Source organism: Anoplopoma fimbria, chromosome 19, assembly GCF_027596085.1.
Source record: "Anoplopoma fimbria isolate UVic2021 breed Golden Eagle Sablefish chromosome 19, Afim_UVic_2022, whole genome shotgun sequence".
NCBI classification, from domain to species: domain Eukaryota; kingdom Metazoa; phylum Chordata; class Actinopteri; order Perciformes; family Anoplopomatidae; genus Anoplopoma; species Anoplopoma fimbria.
The window spans coordinates 23,314,938-23,331,561 of NC_072467.1; the positions used below are offsets into that span (position 1 = coordinate 23,314,938).

Genomic DNA, 16,624 nt, shown 5'->3' on the forward strand with positions numbered 1-16,624 from the left:
AAGCATCCATCAGTTCCACCTTTAGTTACAGTTCCTATGTCAGACAATTTTTCTCAACAATATAATAATTACAACAACAATAATAATAATAAGAATCTTTATTTATATAGCACATTTCATACAGACTATGTAGCTCAAAGTGTTGCACATTTAAAAAAAACAAAACAATATTATTCTTTTAAATACAATAAAATAAATAAAAACTGAAAATTCACATTTTTAGTACAATTAAAAAATCAAACTGCTGAACAAAGACTGGAAAACATTTTACATTTAAAATGACAAATAATTTAATAAATAAATAAAAATGTATAAACAAAAAATTGTTTGAATCCGATCTTCTGAAAGACAGATGTGGGACTATGTGGAGCGCACATAAAGTGCTGTTATAAAGAGACGCTTGGCTAAATAGATTGATTTGAAGTGAGACGGTTCACAGCCAGTTAAAGTTCCTCACAGTACGCTTACTTTAAACTGAAAATATATATTTTAATGTTACTTTAAAAAAAGAAAGCAGTTGTTTTAAGCGATGCTTCTGATGTTGAGCTGACTGTGAGGTCCACGAATTTGCAAAACTACATCTTTTGAGCTTCTTCAAAGTATCTTTGTTGTTTTGTAGCATACTAGATGACTGATGTCCAAGTTCATGCAAAGCAGAGCTGTGATTGGTGCGTTAAAGGAAAGATGTGATGCTCAGGATCTATCAGTGTTGATGTTTTGGTGTTTTGCTTTTATAGAAAAGAGCATCTGTCAGAGCTTAAGATATGCTTAGAATCAGACTCGAGGTCTTCAAAATAAAATAAAGGGCTCATTTGAAAACAGAATCACTGACCCCAAACCAGTGCTTACAAACTTGTGTGTATTATGGTATTAGAGCTGTGATCATAGACGGAGCAGCAAGCCTGTTACCAAGCGACTAATACATGGAAATGTACCGGCTAAACACCAATCACCAGGCTGCAGAATAGGCTTTGCTCTTAGTTCGAGGGATTACCAGGCAGTGTGAAATGAAGTCTGATTATGCCACCCGCCCCTACACACACCGACGCACTCTCTCTCTCTCACACACACACACACACACACACACACACACACACACACACACACACACACACACACACACACACACACACACACACACACACACACACACACACATGCTTCTGTGTTTATGTCAAACCTTAGATCCATAATGGTTTTAGCTATAACATTAACACCCTTGACTTTTATACATGAAGACATCAGGCAATCAGACAAAGACATGATGTCACATGTATTCACACACACACACACACACACACACACACACACACACACACACACACACACACACACACACACACACACACACACACACATACACAAACACCTACACACAAGTGGTCTCAGCAGCAGCTGTTAGGCCCACTCCCATAATCCCTGTAGATGGAAGAGAAGTTTGTGTGTGTGTGTGTGTGTGTGATGACATCTGCTTCTCCCAGTGTGGCCCTGTCATCACTGGTTTGTCTGGGGCCAAGTTTAGAGTTGGTGTGAACTCAACACATAGCATTGTACTGTATGTGTAGTGTTTATGTGCTAATCTCGACCAGCTGTGTATTATCAGCTTAGTAGGTTGAAGGGGTTAGTTAGGGATGAGTGATATGGATCAAATCTTCTGTCGCAATGGTAATGTATATTGTAATAGAGTACAATATACAATATTTTCTAGAAAAACTCATTTGAGAAACTTCTTATACTGTAGATTAAATAACCAAATGGGAATGTTTGTCTTTAAACACCAATATATATATACAGATACTTCCTCACGCTTTCAAAAGTTGGCAACATTTCCAGCAATGGTCTAATACAACCAGAGAAGATAAATAAATAATTAACTTGGTTTAAACGTTATACTGTAACAAACTCTCTCCCTGTAGACAAAAAAAAAATGTCTAATGGTCCAGGTGTCAGTTGTTTTTAAATACATATTCAATTTGACATTTGATATATTGTGGAGAGTACTTTACAAATGTTTTAATTCCAAAGTAAATATTCAGGGAAGTCAAATTAATTTCATTTTCTGATAAAAATCAAAATAAGTTTTTTTTTCTCGCTAAACATCTGGCGCTTGAGAATTAAAAAACACAAAAAAAAAAACTCTCCTGTGAATATTTTGCATCAAAACAATTTATACTGGCAAGCGTTCTCTCTCTGGTAAACATTTGCGCAGTGTTAATGTATATGTCTAGGGCTTTTATTGTGAAAGGTTAGAACTGAAGGAGTTCTCACTGGTGTGATACGCTGCCTTTGTCGAGGTTGAAAGGAGTACTAAAGTTTCCTTTCTTGGTTTGGACCACTGAGCCTCTGTGTTGGACAATGATAGTATACGTTTTGATCACTCAATGAAATGGTTGATGCCTTTATTCGCAGCTCAGAAAAATCAACCTCATTCCCCAAAAAATTATTTTCTTTTTCGCCTTTTTTGTGTTCTGTGTGAAAATATTCATGACAAAAACAACCAGATCAAGAAAATATATTGACGTACAAATTAGTCACAAAAAGAACCGCCCTGCCTTTATTCTGTAAAAACAGTTCTTTAAAATCTGAAGGCAGTTTATATAAATCATCTCTTTTTGGCTTGAGTATAAACATATGTAAAAGAAAGCATTGCAGGGGGACGGGGGAGTATGAAATGTATAATGTGTTGGCATTTATCAGACTGGGATGCTCTAACAAAAAGGTCTGTTGCATTATGGGGAATATAGGATTCTTCGTTTGTTGGAGCGTGACTCATACAAGTCTTGATTTCTCGGCCTTAATCTTTAATCCTTCTTTTATTTTATCCGTCTCTTGTGAGTCCTCAGTAGTGCAATAGTACATTTCTGGAGAACCACTTTAATAATAGTATGTCCTTGGAGATTATTGGACTGTACCATTGCTGCATATCATCGCTCTTACTATTCTCACCACTTCTTCACTTAAACTGTCAAATAAAGGCCATAATGTCTCCAAAAATACTGACTTCAGCTTAACTTTTGCTTTGATGAGGGGCCCTGTACAAATTCATTTTTTAATCCTGATATGTACTCTTAATAAGTCCTTCAACATCAATCTAAAGTGACACTAAACCCTGATCTTGACCTCATCCTTGTGTGTTTTTTTTTGTCCTCTTCAGGTCAAAGAGGAGATGCTGCTGGAGGCGCTGACGACCAGGAAGACGGTGACTGTGGGAGAGAGGCTCATCGTACCCTACAAACTCGCTGAGGTGACGTTTTCTAGTTACTGCAACATCCACATACACCACCATATCAGAGTGTGACACCCAATCATCTCAGTCTCAAACACAAAGACCTAATCTGACCTTCTAAAACTGATGACTTAATACTAGTAAACCTCCCTGTGAGTATGTCTGGTCCTTTACTGCCAACACACATTTAATTGCAATTAATTTATTGTCCATTAGATTTGCATAAAAGGGACATTTGTCTTTTGAGAGAGCACTCACCAATACACAACAATACATAAAAATAACATCTTGGTGACTAAGTGGCAGTTATGAAAATTCAGAGACATTTCAACAAGTTTTTATGGTTCGCTATTTAAGGTCAAAATGTCATGTGAGAGTCCGGCAGGAGGGGCGTGTCTTTAGTAAATTCCAGTCAGTCTCAAGAAAGCATATTGTGGCCGAATGTTTTAGTCATGAGGCGCGTCAGCTGTCGGGGAGCGTCTGTGTTTGTGTGTTTGTGTGTGCATGTCTGGGGAGGTTGTGTGTGGCACTTCCCTCGCAGACCCCCCCCCCCCTCGCTTCTCTCTGAGGCCCTTTTGATAGAGGTCTCTTCCTCTGCAACTTCCTGTTTCCTGTCGAGTCAAGGGAGCGGGGCGACTTAACCCCGTCCACACAGCACTCTGGATTTACCTCCAGGATGCCACGGTTGACCTAGATACACTGCTCTGATGTCTATCACTGTGCTTTATTAATATTCAGTTTTTTGTTTTTTTTATCACTGTCCCCTAAACCTTCGATGGTTCAGCACAGATTAGAATTTTGTCTGCAGGGCCTTTTTGTCTGAGGAAGGAAATGTTACACATAGATCGTCTGTTACGCTGCCTCAGCTCCACCTCCCACCCTTCTGATCTACGGGTTAGTTTAGCTCCAACAATGGTTGCTCCCGCTCTCTCTCTCTCTCTCTCTCTCTCCCCCCCATCCCTCCAGTCATGTGGTCTGGTCTCAGGAATGTGCAACCTCCACTGGAATATACAGTACAGAGGCCAGAAGCCAGATCCAGAGTCTGTCTCTGTTTGTCTCTGTGTCTCGTTCCCTGACAGTCACACATGTATGAAACACATAAAGTGAGTTCCCTTTTTTCTAGACTAGCTGTGAAATAGAGGCTCAGACAGTGGGATCAGAAACTTAATCATGGACTGGAACTTTGATAAACCCTGTCCTGCAGCTCCTGGTTTCATGCCATGGAAGTTCCCTCCTGTCCTTCCCAAGATGGTCTTATCTTGAAAGGAGCGAGAGGCGAATGGATGTAGAAAGACCTGGAGAGAGTGATGAAAAATCATAGAATAGCATAACAGGACATCCACAGAGTCTAAGTGACTGTCGCGATATAATAATAATAATAATAATAATAATAATAATAATAATAATAATAATAATAATAATAATAATAATACTTTCATTTTATATAGCGCTTTTCTAGATACCCAAAGACAAACCCGAAGACAAACAAAACAAAAAAGAACACAAAGGAGCAAACAAAACAATATATTTGTATAAAACAATATATTTGTATCTCTCTCCTAACATAAAACCTGCAATAAAATTATGATTTTTTTGGATCATTTGGATGCAGCAGAAACAAGCTGGACTTATATAGCGCCATCTCAATTTACAAATCTTTCAGTGTCTCGCTCAAAAAACATAGATGCTTTACTATGTTTTCATATATTCAGTCTTGGTTTAGCTCCGTCTTTAGTCACCCTTCTAACTCCCCTTTCTAGTCGCTACATGCTAGTCGCTAACCCGTCCTGGGCAGGTAGCATACAGTGGATTTAAAGAGCTATTTTGCTAAAAATAGAAGCCTGATGCATTTTGAAACAACACTGCTATGTTATACGAGAGACCGTTTTCACTGACATGTAGTCTTTTGATCTGTCATTGATACAAACATATTAATTGTAGCCGCTTTAAGTCAGGCTAGAAGACAATGATGTAAGGAATACTTTACACGCTCACCCACAAGTTGGCACTATCCAGTCCTTGGACAATAATGTAACTAACTAATCTCAACCATCACAACTATATGCCCGAACCCAGTCCTTATTCCAACCTAAACCTGTTAACCCTTAAACCAAGTCCCTCAAACAGCCTTATGAAGAAGTGAGAACAGGCCAAAGTTTCTTCGTTTCCATAAAAGAGTCTTCACTCCCTTTACCTAAAACTCAAATTGGTCTTCATAAAGATAGATGTAGAAGAGCACACACACACACACACACACACACACACACACACACACACACACACACACACACACACACACACACACACACACACACACACACACACACACACACACACACACCGACACCGACACACACAGCAGGAGAGCAGGGAGAGTGAAGCCCTTCCCTGATCTGACTGAGGGGCCGTGGGAGCGAGTCGAGGCCACCTGCAGAATCCATAACATGCCTGTTTTTATACAAAAGGAAACGTGAAAAAAAAAATAAAAGAACCTGGCAAATGTTACCGGTTCTTCTCAGAAAAACGATTTCTTCCTACTTGAGATGATGAGAAAGGTTGAGAAAAGTGAGCAGCTGTCCCATCCACCCACGGCTGATCGTGACCTGCTGAACCTCCATGTGCAGAGGGCCGGTATTTCCCCAACTTCAGCCAGTAAGATCCCTAAAACTCATTGGACGAATTGTGGTTGAGTCAGGTGGAACACGTTCATGAACTGCACAGTAATAATGAGAGTAAAAGTAATTCTCTATTCTAGCAGAGAAACTGTGCGGGGCTGCTTCTAAGGAGGTCAGAAGCTGGAGCTTACTAACGTCTTTCAGTCTTGCTCAAGGACACTAAAGAAGAGACTTTATGGCCAAAGTGAATGAGTCGGGTGCAACATTTTACTTTTGAATCCAGCCTTTGACTCTTTTTCACGTTTCCCATAAATTTAGTTTTAGTCAAGACAATAGGCTTAAAAACGTGTCCTCACATTAAAGGAGAGGTATTTCTTATTAATAAGCCACTGAGCTGTTTATGTTTAAAGATCTTATGAAGGCTGTTAATGCTTACCTTGATAAAAGGCAGAGAAAACATCTAGGTTTATGTTTTCAGTGATGCTTTGTGGAAAATATTTCTTTCTTTCTTTCTTTCTTTCTTTCTTTCTTTCTTTCTTTCTTTCTTTCTTTCTTTCTTTCTTTCTTTCTTTCTTTCTTTCTTTCTTTCTTTCTTTCTTTCTTTCTTAATTTTATATTCAACTCACATCCCACATTTAGCACAGAAATAAATGAAAAAGAGCGCATTCTTCCATTATTTAATCAATACTTTTGATTTTTATATATAATGCTGATGGTGTTGATTATGATGGTAGAATAAACTGGTACTGTTATCACAAAAAAAATTGTAAAAAAAGCTAAGATATAAAAATACTTTTTGCCAAATGTTGCAAACATTAGCATGCTAGCACATTAAATAAATAAAGGTAAACTTGTCTGCTAAACATCAGCATGTCAGTCAATGTGAGCATGTTGTTGGCTCAGGCTGTAGAGTCTTAGTCTTATTTGTTTAAAAAGTCTTAACTGGTCTCATTTAGACTGAATGGAGAGAGAAATGAAACTGGAACGAGTGATGAAAACAGTAACAATTTTACGGACTACTTATTGAGACCAGAAGTCTTTCCAAACAAAATGTCTACCAGATAAGGTTTAATAAGTTTAACCTTAAGAAACAGCAATCATTGATAACATATATCGTAAAATTATGGGAAATTCCAGCTTTCAAACGTGTTTTTCAGCCGTGCTGGGTTTCTAATAATCTCGACCTCTTTGGAGTTTGTTTCAGGTCACATCTGCATCTAAGAGATCACAATTGAGTGAATGTGTGTCTGTCAAGATAAGGCGTGAAGTCTGACTGCAACATTTTTGATGTGGCTCCAGATAATACTCCCTCCTTCCTGTTCAGAGACAGACGTGGGGGAGGGAGATGTGAAGGGGGGGCATCAGACGCTCATTCATATAAAAGATTCTTCTTCATAGTAGAAACTCTCTAAAAGGTGGTGATGATGCCTCATAGTGAAGGTGTAGAGGTAATCCCCCTTTGCTGAGGGATTTCTACAATGTCTGTAATGTATGTACACTGACAGACAAAAACAACAACTCCATAAATACAAATGAGAAACACATGCAGGTTGGCATATTGCGGTGAAACACACACGCACACACAAAAAACACCCTGCAGCGAGGAAGCTAGCAGGCCACGTGCAGCGTGAGCTCATGCTGGTGTTTCACACCTCCTGTGGTTTTCAGGAGAGAGAAATGGAACGAAAGAGAACAACATCTTCCCCCCACCCCAGCAGAACACTCTAATCACGAAGACCTGGTTTAACCGTCACTGGTACACTTTACACAATCCTCTGATAAAGTCCTAATAATGTTTTGGCAGTTTCTTGGGTGGCCCCTCCAGTAAAAACCATTTCAACCCATTTTTCTTCCAGCCATGTCCCCTCCTGGTTCCTAACTGGTCCCATTGTGTTGAATAATTAAATTACATGGCGAACACTGAGATCATTCGTGCTCGGTGAGCATGTCAAATGTTCACGTCTCCTCTGCCAATCCCCCGAGTTCCTGCCGAAGCATTTAAAATGTGATTATTCTCACCAAATGTTGTATTATTCATAACAATCTTACATAACTTTTGTGTGAGCGGAGACGTCACGATCCTGCTTGCTAAAAATACCATAAACAATCAATAATGCAAGAGCGAAGAGGCCGCTTTTAAAAATGCACAGTTCTGCTTCATCACGGCTGCTGGCTTTATGCAGCTTTATGCAGCTTCCACAGGCGATGTTTCTGAGGTTGACCAGGTTCACAGTGTCCTACAAAGGCCTCTGTAGGAGGAGGATTATTTTCATAACTGATTTATGTCTTTTTCTTCAGTTTTTATGTCCTTGTAATTTGAGACTGTGTGTCTGTTTTGTTCATCGTTTTAGCGAGCTTCAGACCAACAGGTTTAAGTTTAATCGTTATTTAAACAAATCAATTAAAGGATAAGTTAAAAAATGAAAACAATAATCAGGTGCCCATGTGAAAGTTGTTAATGTTTTGTTCGATGTAATCATTTATTTTGGTTGTACTGGCCATAAGAGATCAATCCTAAAATCAATTTTAATATAAGTGATGAAGGACAAAATCTACCGTCCTTGTTCTCTGTGTAGAAGTACTTTACAAAGTTTAGCTGAAGCTAATATGAGTTTGACAAATCGAATATCTTTATAGTACAACATTCAAAAGGGGGATTTCAAACTCAAAAAACTGTAACTTTGTAAGATATTTACTTAATTAAAGTCACGCAGATGGCGAAAGCCTCATATTAACATCAGCTAAACTCAGGCGGCAACCTCCAGTTATGAAAAGTGAAGCCACATTTTTGTGTTCCCGATCTCTTCTATTGGAAGTGCATAAGGAAAGGTTCTTTTCATGGCCAGTATAAACAGGAGGAATGGTTACAGCAAACAAAACCTGGTTCATTGTTTATATGGGCACCTAGCTATTGTTTTAAGACTTAGAAATGTGACCATATCCTTTAAAAGCAGAGTCAGAGCTACAAAGTGCAAGACTCGATTACAGTTCAATAATCAGACTGAGGTGCCTTATTGTTTTACTTCTCTCATTATTGTACAGCTGTTTCCATTTCATCTACACTTGTGAGCATATTTCTTTCGCTGTATTTCATAAATTTAGGAAGATACAGTCCCCATTCTTAATCCTGCCCTACCTACCTCCTATTGAATTTCTCCAACTGGTGGAAATAGTCATCAATGGGCAAGACACCAGAACTATCTGAATCCCAAAAATATTGCTCCAATTTGAAGAAATTCCTGGAGTTATGTAACTCTACGCTTTGATCCAAGAAGGACTTCAGGTAGAGGATGAGGATAAAACATTGCAAAGTGATTTACAGTCAGATCAGTAGTAGTCCGTGGCATCCCAGTGAGCTTTTTGGAAGGATGACATTGATTTACATAAACTAAGCACTATTATACGTTTGGTATATAACTTGGGTTGGACTCAGCTTGAAGTGAGCAAACCAAACAAACAGTTTGGAGTGAAATCCGAAGAGCCCTTGTCACAGTTTTATGGCATTTATAAAGAGCTGTGTTATTTCAGTTTCCCCCATCATTTCCCTATTTGTCCTCTGATTGGATTAAACGGAGCCTTTTCAAATTGGGGTGTCTGTTGTAATGCACACAACTATTTCGGGGTTCCTGCCATGAAAATGTTTGGCCTCGTTGAAGCAGATTCCTTTTGCCTTGTTCCTCTCCTCATTCAATCATAACACGTATTGCTGCCAAAGAACGTGCTCCAAGTCTCCATTTACGTCTGCTTATGTTAGCTTAGCATGCCTTTCATCATGTCTAAGGAGAGAGCGCAGTTGCTCTTTGGCTTGTCGAGGAGTAATAACGGCTCCTCCTGGCAGAGTTGTTTTTTATGGATCAAAAAGCGATCCATAAAAAGAGTCGTCCAAATAGTGATCTCTATGTCTGGAGGCACTTAAGGCTCTGGCTCCTGACTGAAAACACCTCAAATATAACAGCTCTTTGCACAGCATGATGCCCAAACTTAAGAACAGTAACTCAGATTTGTGAGCAGTGTGGGAGCTTTAACACAAATCCTGTTTTTGTTGCTGTTTTTATGAACCTTAAACAATTGATTAATACCAGCCTGCAGCCTACAGATGCATGGTCCCTACCAGACTGTTTGCATTGATGGTACTTGAGCTCATACTGCTGTCCGATTGGCTCTTTCTTTAGAGAGATTAATGCCAGCTGACTGTTGCTTCATTTCAGCAGCTTTGTGCTACACTAGTGTTGTTTGTATCCTAATAAAAAAGTATATTTATGCATGTTAGTTAGTTGTTCATTTGATTCAAGGTTTAAATTAGAAGATGGATACCACTCTAATGTCTGTTAAATTATGCTTACTATGAAGGAAGAGCCAGCTGGCGACTGTCTTAGATTAGCTTAGCATAAAGGCTGAAAGCTAGGGATAAAAGCTAGCTCTGTCCAATGGTAATAAAACACATTCATAAGATTGAATTAAATGAAAAATAACATGTCGATTAGTAAAATGTGGAGATGTTGATAAAGACTTCTTTACTTTAGATAAAGCCAGGCTAGCTTCCCCCCCTGCTTCAAGGCTTTATGCTAAGCTAAGCTAATCACTTCCTGGTCCTAGCTTCATATTAAGCACTTTTGGAAAATCTCTCTATCAGTCAGTGGCTGGAAATCTTAATGTCTTTCCTTAGAGAAATCAGCGAAAAAATGAAATGCCAATAAATAAATAATTCAAAAAGATTCTGGAAAGGAAGCTTTTGATAGTAAATGTCTAACTACTTCTTTAGGATTTAACACTACGCAGTATGTTTGTGTCAAAAGGCAGCTAACCATTATTTTCATTATCAATTAATCTGCTTCTTTTAGTCAATAAAAGTCATAAAATAGCTAAAAATGTCCACATCAATTGCCATCAAATCGCTTGTTTTGTCGGACCCACAATATTAAATACAAAATCATCTTAATCAGCAAATGTTTGGCATTTTTAGCTGATAAATGACGTTACTGATTGTTTGCGATTAATTTACTGTCAGTCATTTGATTGATTATTTGACTATATGTCAGCGGTACTGTGAAACTACATTTTTTGGCCTTATATAAATTATTGACAGTCTCATTTGATTTTAAACCGTATCTATCGATTTATTGTTCACCACAGCTTTGCCTTTTTTGATCCTTCAGTGAGTCCCGTCAGATGACTCAGCTTCTCCCCTGTGAGATCAGTCCATTAGACCTCTTCTCTGCCCACTTCACACATTTAATATGACACTGATCCAGTTCCAGAGAAGACAGAGGGCGACATTAATGTTGTGTTTGTTTCGTTTTCTCTGACCTGGAGCTGCTGCAGTTGGCAGGTGTTTGGGTTTGATTTAGTGAAGCCGGCAGCTTTCTCTCGTAAGCTACCGACAAAAACGGTCGCCAATCTGCAGAATGACTTCCCATTATGCCGTTGAAGTAAAAGAGCAGCGCACAATAAAACACAACCAAAGAAATAGGTTAAAAAAATAGCTCATTGAAATGAAAATGGTGAAGCAGCAGCTGAGAGTCGATGTTCTTCAGTAAGGCTGAGAGTGAGAGTGATAAAACAGTTTTGGCTCCTGCTCCAGGCTTTAGAAATCCATATGTTTTTGATCAGGAATAACTGACATGTTCTCTCTGTGTGTGGTGTGTGTGTGTGTGTGTGTGTGTGTGTGTGTGTGTGTGTGTGTGTGTGTGTGTGTGTGTGTGTGTGTCTGTGTGTGTGTGTAGGCGGGCACGGTGAGGGACTCCATGGCCAAGTCACTGTACAGCGCGCTGTTTGACTGGATTGTGTTCAGGACCAACCATGCCCTGCTGAACAACAAGGACCTGGAGGACAAATCAAAGGTAGGAATGAAAGAACACAACACACAACACACACACACACACACACACACACACACACACACACACACACACACACACACACACACACACACACTTAATGTATGTGCTCACACCTATTATATCTGTCCGAGAGCCAGACATTTCCACACACTTTTTCTCTCCAAATATTACGAAACCAGTTACAACATATTGACGTCGAGTTCAAAAGAGGTAATGGAGCTATTCAACATAACAGACGGTATAGAAACAAATACACACTTTAAGAAGTATGTTACAAAACAAAGCAAAATAAAAAATCAATATCAATAGCAAAATATTTTTTTATCACAAGCTTATCATTTGTTTTTAGTTTAATTGTTTTCATAAAAAATTATAATTCTAGCATAAACAAATGAAATAAGTTGACATGACTTTAATTTGTTCGATACTGCACATTTTTGGGGCTTTTCAGTTGCAGTAGTTGTCATGGTAACGCACATTATAATCTCCCAAAAAAGTAAAGTATTTGGGAGTATTTATAGTGACAGTATTGTAATGTAATGTCATGGGCTGTATGTGTTTTATATAACTACCAGAAGACAGTTTTCCACAGTGGTTAACAGTAGTGTTCTGTTTGAAGTGATGGTTTAACGATCATAGAAAAGGTGTTGGAGAGTTTTAATCCCAGTATCACCCTGTCAATCAAAGATGGCACCTTTTAACCACATTTTGGAAAATCTACATATGTGTTTATGAAATATTCAAAGAATTCAACAAGTCAGACATTCTGCATCCTTGAACCAGCAGTTTAGCCCTTCGGTAGCCAATCATAAAATAAATATATTTACCTCCTAAATCAACACACGTCCCTTTGTCCCGTTCATCTCTTCTATTTGTTCGTTTTGTCTTTCCTCACCTTTATTTGTCTGACTCGTTCTCCCCATCCTGCTGCTGTCAACCACATCCGTCTGTCTGTCTGTCTGTCTGTCTGTCTGTCTGTCTGTCTGTCTGTCTGTCTGTCTGTCTGTCTGTCTGTCTGTCAACCACATCTGTCTGTCTGTCTGTCTGTCTGTCTGTCTGTCTGTCAACCACATCTGTCTGTCTGTCTGTCTGTCAACCACATCCGTCTGTCTGTCTGTCTGTCTGTCTGTCTGTCTGTCTGTCTGTCTGTCTGTCTGTCTGTCTGTCAACCACATCTGTCTGTCTGTCTGTCTGTCTGTCTGTCAACCACATCTGTCTGTCTGTCTGTCTGTCTGTCTGTCTGTCTGTCTGTCTGTCTGCCAACCACATCTGTCTGTCTGTCTGTCTGTCTGTCTGTCTGTCTGTCTGTCTGTCTGTCTGTCAACCACATCTGTCTGTCTGTCTGTCTGTCTGTCTGTCTGTCTGTCTGTCTGTCCAGACTCAATTCCCTGCTTTCTGGCTTCCTCCACTCCCAGAGGCAGGGGAGTGGTGTGATATCATGATTCCACTGTGTGTGTGTGTGTGTGTGTGTGTGTGTGTGTGTGTGTGTGTGTGTGTGTGTGTGTGTGTGTGTGTGTGTGTGTGTGTGTGTGTGTGTGTGTGTGTGTGTGTGTGTGTGTGTGTGTAGCTGCATATGTCCATTCATGTGTGTGTGTGTGTGTGTGTGGAGTGGCAGCTGGCAAGTCAAACCCTGTGGGGGCATCTAAAGGATTAGAAAACAGATCATTCCGTGTGTGTGTGTGTGTGTGTGTGTGTGTGTGTGTGTGTTTGTGCCAAGAACATTTGGGCAGATGGCATCAAGTTCCCCTTAGCTCAGTTTACCCCCTGTGGTCCTCTGCTGCCCCTGCGCTGTGTGTGTGTGTGTGGTGTGTGTGTGTGTGTGTGTGTGTGTGTGTTTTCTGTGTGTGTACGCCTCCCTTGGCACTGACATCATCTCTCTGTGTCTGTGTGTGTGTGTGTGTGTGTGTGTGTGTGTGTGTGTGTGTGTGTTTTGTCAGGGGGTCAGGGGTCGATGAGGTTGCACTTTCTATCAAGGTCATTGTTCTTATGTGCAGATAACGGTTTAAACGTGCAGCTTTATGCGTGCACTCCTGTATGTTTGTATTAAAACAAAAGAAAAGAAAAGAGGCCCCTCAGAGATAAATAAAACTCTGCTGAATAAAACTAAATTAAATTGGAAACAGCTCTCAGAGTCCATTTCCTAATGAAAGGCCGTCCTTTAGTGGATGGAGCATGTTAGTGATGTATGACGGCATGAATCTTATTGACACCCGGGAGGACCGCCGTGTCACTGGAGCCGTCACACAATGAAATATATATATTTATATTAAAAAAAACATCATGATGTTTGCAGTGTTGCCAGAGGATATTTTTTCACATCTTGATCTCATAAATGTTTAAATATATAAAGAACCTGATGTGCTTTGTCTTTTTCTCTCCAGATCCTGTCGATAGGAGTTCTGGACATCTTTGGGTTTGAGGATTACGAGAACAACAGCTTTGAACAGTTCTGCATCAACTTCGCCAACGAGCGACTGCAGCACTACTTCAACCAGCACATCTTCAAGTTAGAGCAGGTAGAGTGGCATTTCCTACTCGACTCTTCCTCTCCTCTTTTTCTCCTTTACTTTCTTTTCATCCTCCTCTCCCCTACTTTACTCAACTCTTTCTCTCCTTTATCTTCATCTCCTCGCCTTGCCACTCTTCTACTTTCCTTTCCTTTTTCTTTCATTTTCTTTTCTTTTCTATCCTCTCCTCTCTTCTCCTTTTCTCTCCTTTCCTTTCCTCTCTTCTCCTCTCTTCTACTTTCCTTTTCTTTCTTTCTGTCCTCTCCTCTCCTCTTCTTTCCTTTCCTTTTCTTTTCTTTCCTCTCCTCTCCTCTTCTTTCCTTTTCTTTCCTCTCCTCTCCTCTTATTTCCTTTCCTCTCCTTTCCTTTCCTTTCCTTTTCTTTCCTCTCCATTTCTCTCCTCTCCACTCCTCTCCTCTCCTCTCCTTTCCTCTCCTTTCCTTTCCTTTTCTTTCCTCTCCTCTCCTCTCCTCTCCTCTCCTTCCTTTCCTCTCCTCTCCTCTCCTCTCCTCTCCTCTCCTCTCCTCTCCTCTCCTCTCCTCTCCTCTCCTCTCCTCTCCTCTCCTCTCCTCTCCAGACAATGGTTATTGTTACAGCTGCTGATAACACGTCATTGCACGTTTTTGTTTTATTGCCTCTCTGACGACGTTAACAACACAGAAACATTCGTACGTGATTTTCTCCGGCGTGTCTTCATATTTTCATGACGTCATATTGGCGTCACACTATTGTGGTCGTTCCACATTGTTCAGAATATTCCCTTATGCGTTCGATTGATTCTGCTGATGGAGGGATGAATGGGTTCTTCTGACTGACTGGTGAAAAGAGAGGACTTCCTCTCTAGTGGAGCTCTGAGCGCAGCACAATACAGTTTAACACAGTGAGAGAGGAGCTTTCTTTGTAAGCTGTGCATGTTTTCTGAGTTGTTTAGTCTGATTTGTAGCATTGTCTACTTTGCTAAACACACTTTCAATAAACGCTAAAGGCAGGAGTAACCTATAAAGTTTGTACAGGAGGCAGTAAACTGTAAGGGATGAAGCCAATTCAATTATAGAGATTACATTATAAAAAATACCAAACTACAGTTAAAAAATATTGAGTTCCAGTACCAGCAGTGCTCTTTTAACTGCAAAAGTCAAAGTTTTTATAGCTTTAATTGACAGAATGCAATCATGGAAAATGATCAGACTTAGAACATTGGCTCCATGAATGCCACATATCATCAATTTATAATGTTCAGGCTGTTCAAGCCATTTTTTCTGTGATTTCTATGATTAACACTACCAGGGCTTGTTGTCCTTATAACGACGCACAAAGCACCACCTGTTCTCTGGAGAGCAGGTGATCCAGCTGCACGTTACATGATGGAACCGGCTCGGCCACTATATATATAGAATAGTATCATATATAGTGAACATTTGCCTGATTTGAATTTGCATAATCATGATTCAACTGCAACTTTATGCAAATTAGGTCAGCCTATCACAAGGCAGCAGGCTCGGTAGACCAAAATTCAGTCAAACTATACAATGTGCTGGTCAAATATGAATCATTATTATCATATTGCCTTGCATATTTACGCGCCTCAAATATGTTAGGATACAGATTTTTGTGCACTGTTAATCTATAAAATCTGAAAGTTTTGCCGCCATGTTTCAAACCAAGCAGCTTTCTTCGGCCGGAGATAAACCGGACATTTTTTGGGTTCCTACACGTCACGTTAAGAGCGCAAAAAAGTCCACCAAGGGCGGGAAAGAAGGGCGGTTGATGAGACAGAAGAAGGCAGGACTTACTCAGGGGACAGGATTCTGTGTCCTGTGTGAAGCTGAGTGCTTTTTACTGACATTTTAACGTGATGTTATTTGATTGAGTCACACGTTTGCAGCTTAAGTTACATTCTTACCCTAACTAAGTGGTCTTGTTGCATAAACCTAACGTCCATTTTCACATTGTTAACCACGGGCGACCTTTAGTGTCAATGAACTACTCAAAAACCTGCTCTTTCTTCTGCCCGTGCAGCAAAATATGACGAGAAGGGATGAGACAAAATAAGAAATTACTTCTTTGTGCCCAGTGTGCATTTAAATTAGCGATCTCCACATTACTGACATTCATGCCCTGTAGAAAAGGCTTGGGGCCAACACTATTAATGTATAGTTATAGTAATTATGAATACAACAAACATACACTTCTCAGTCGCAAAATGGTCACATGCTTTAATGCAAAAAAAAGGAAAGAAATTGTTCATTGTCACAAGACCAACATCACCAGACCTTTCACTTAAAGCAAGCAGCCGTTCTCTGCTAGTTGAATATTTCCTTGTACTGTGTGAGTGCTTTGTGCTGGACAGCCACGTTCCCCCTGACATTACAGTACAAGCAGCTGTAATTATGGAGCTAGGTTAAGTCAGCACGAACATCCATTAAAGTGGAAAAA

At 39.8% G+C, this 16,624-nt stretch overlaps 1 protein-coding gene across 1 annotated transcript in view; it reads left to right on the forward strand.

Annotated features, from left to right (window-relative positions):
- LOC129107814 (unconventional myosin-IXAb-like) overlaps positions 1-16,624 on the forward strand; it is a 140,894-nt gene that overhangs the window by 83,224 nt on the left and 41,046 nt on the right. The window contains 3 exon segments of the mRNA XM_054619374.1: positions 3,155-3,244; positions 11,565-11,681; positions 14,063-14,197. Of these exon segments, the coding sequence (XP_054475349.1) occupies positions 3,155-3,244; positions 11,565-11,681; positions 14,063-14,197 (342 nt within the window).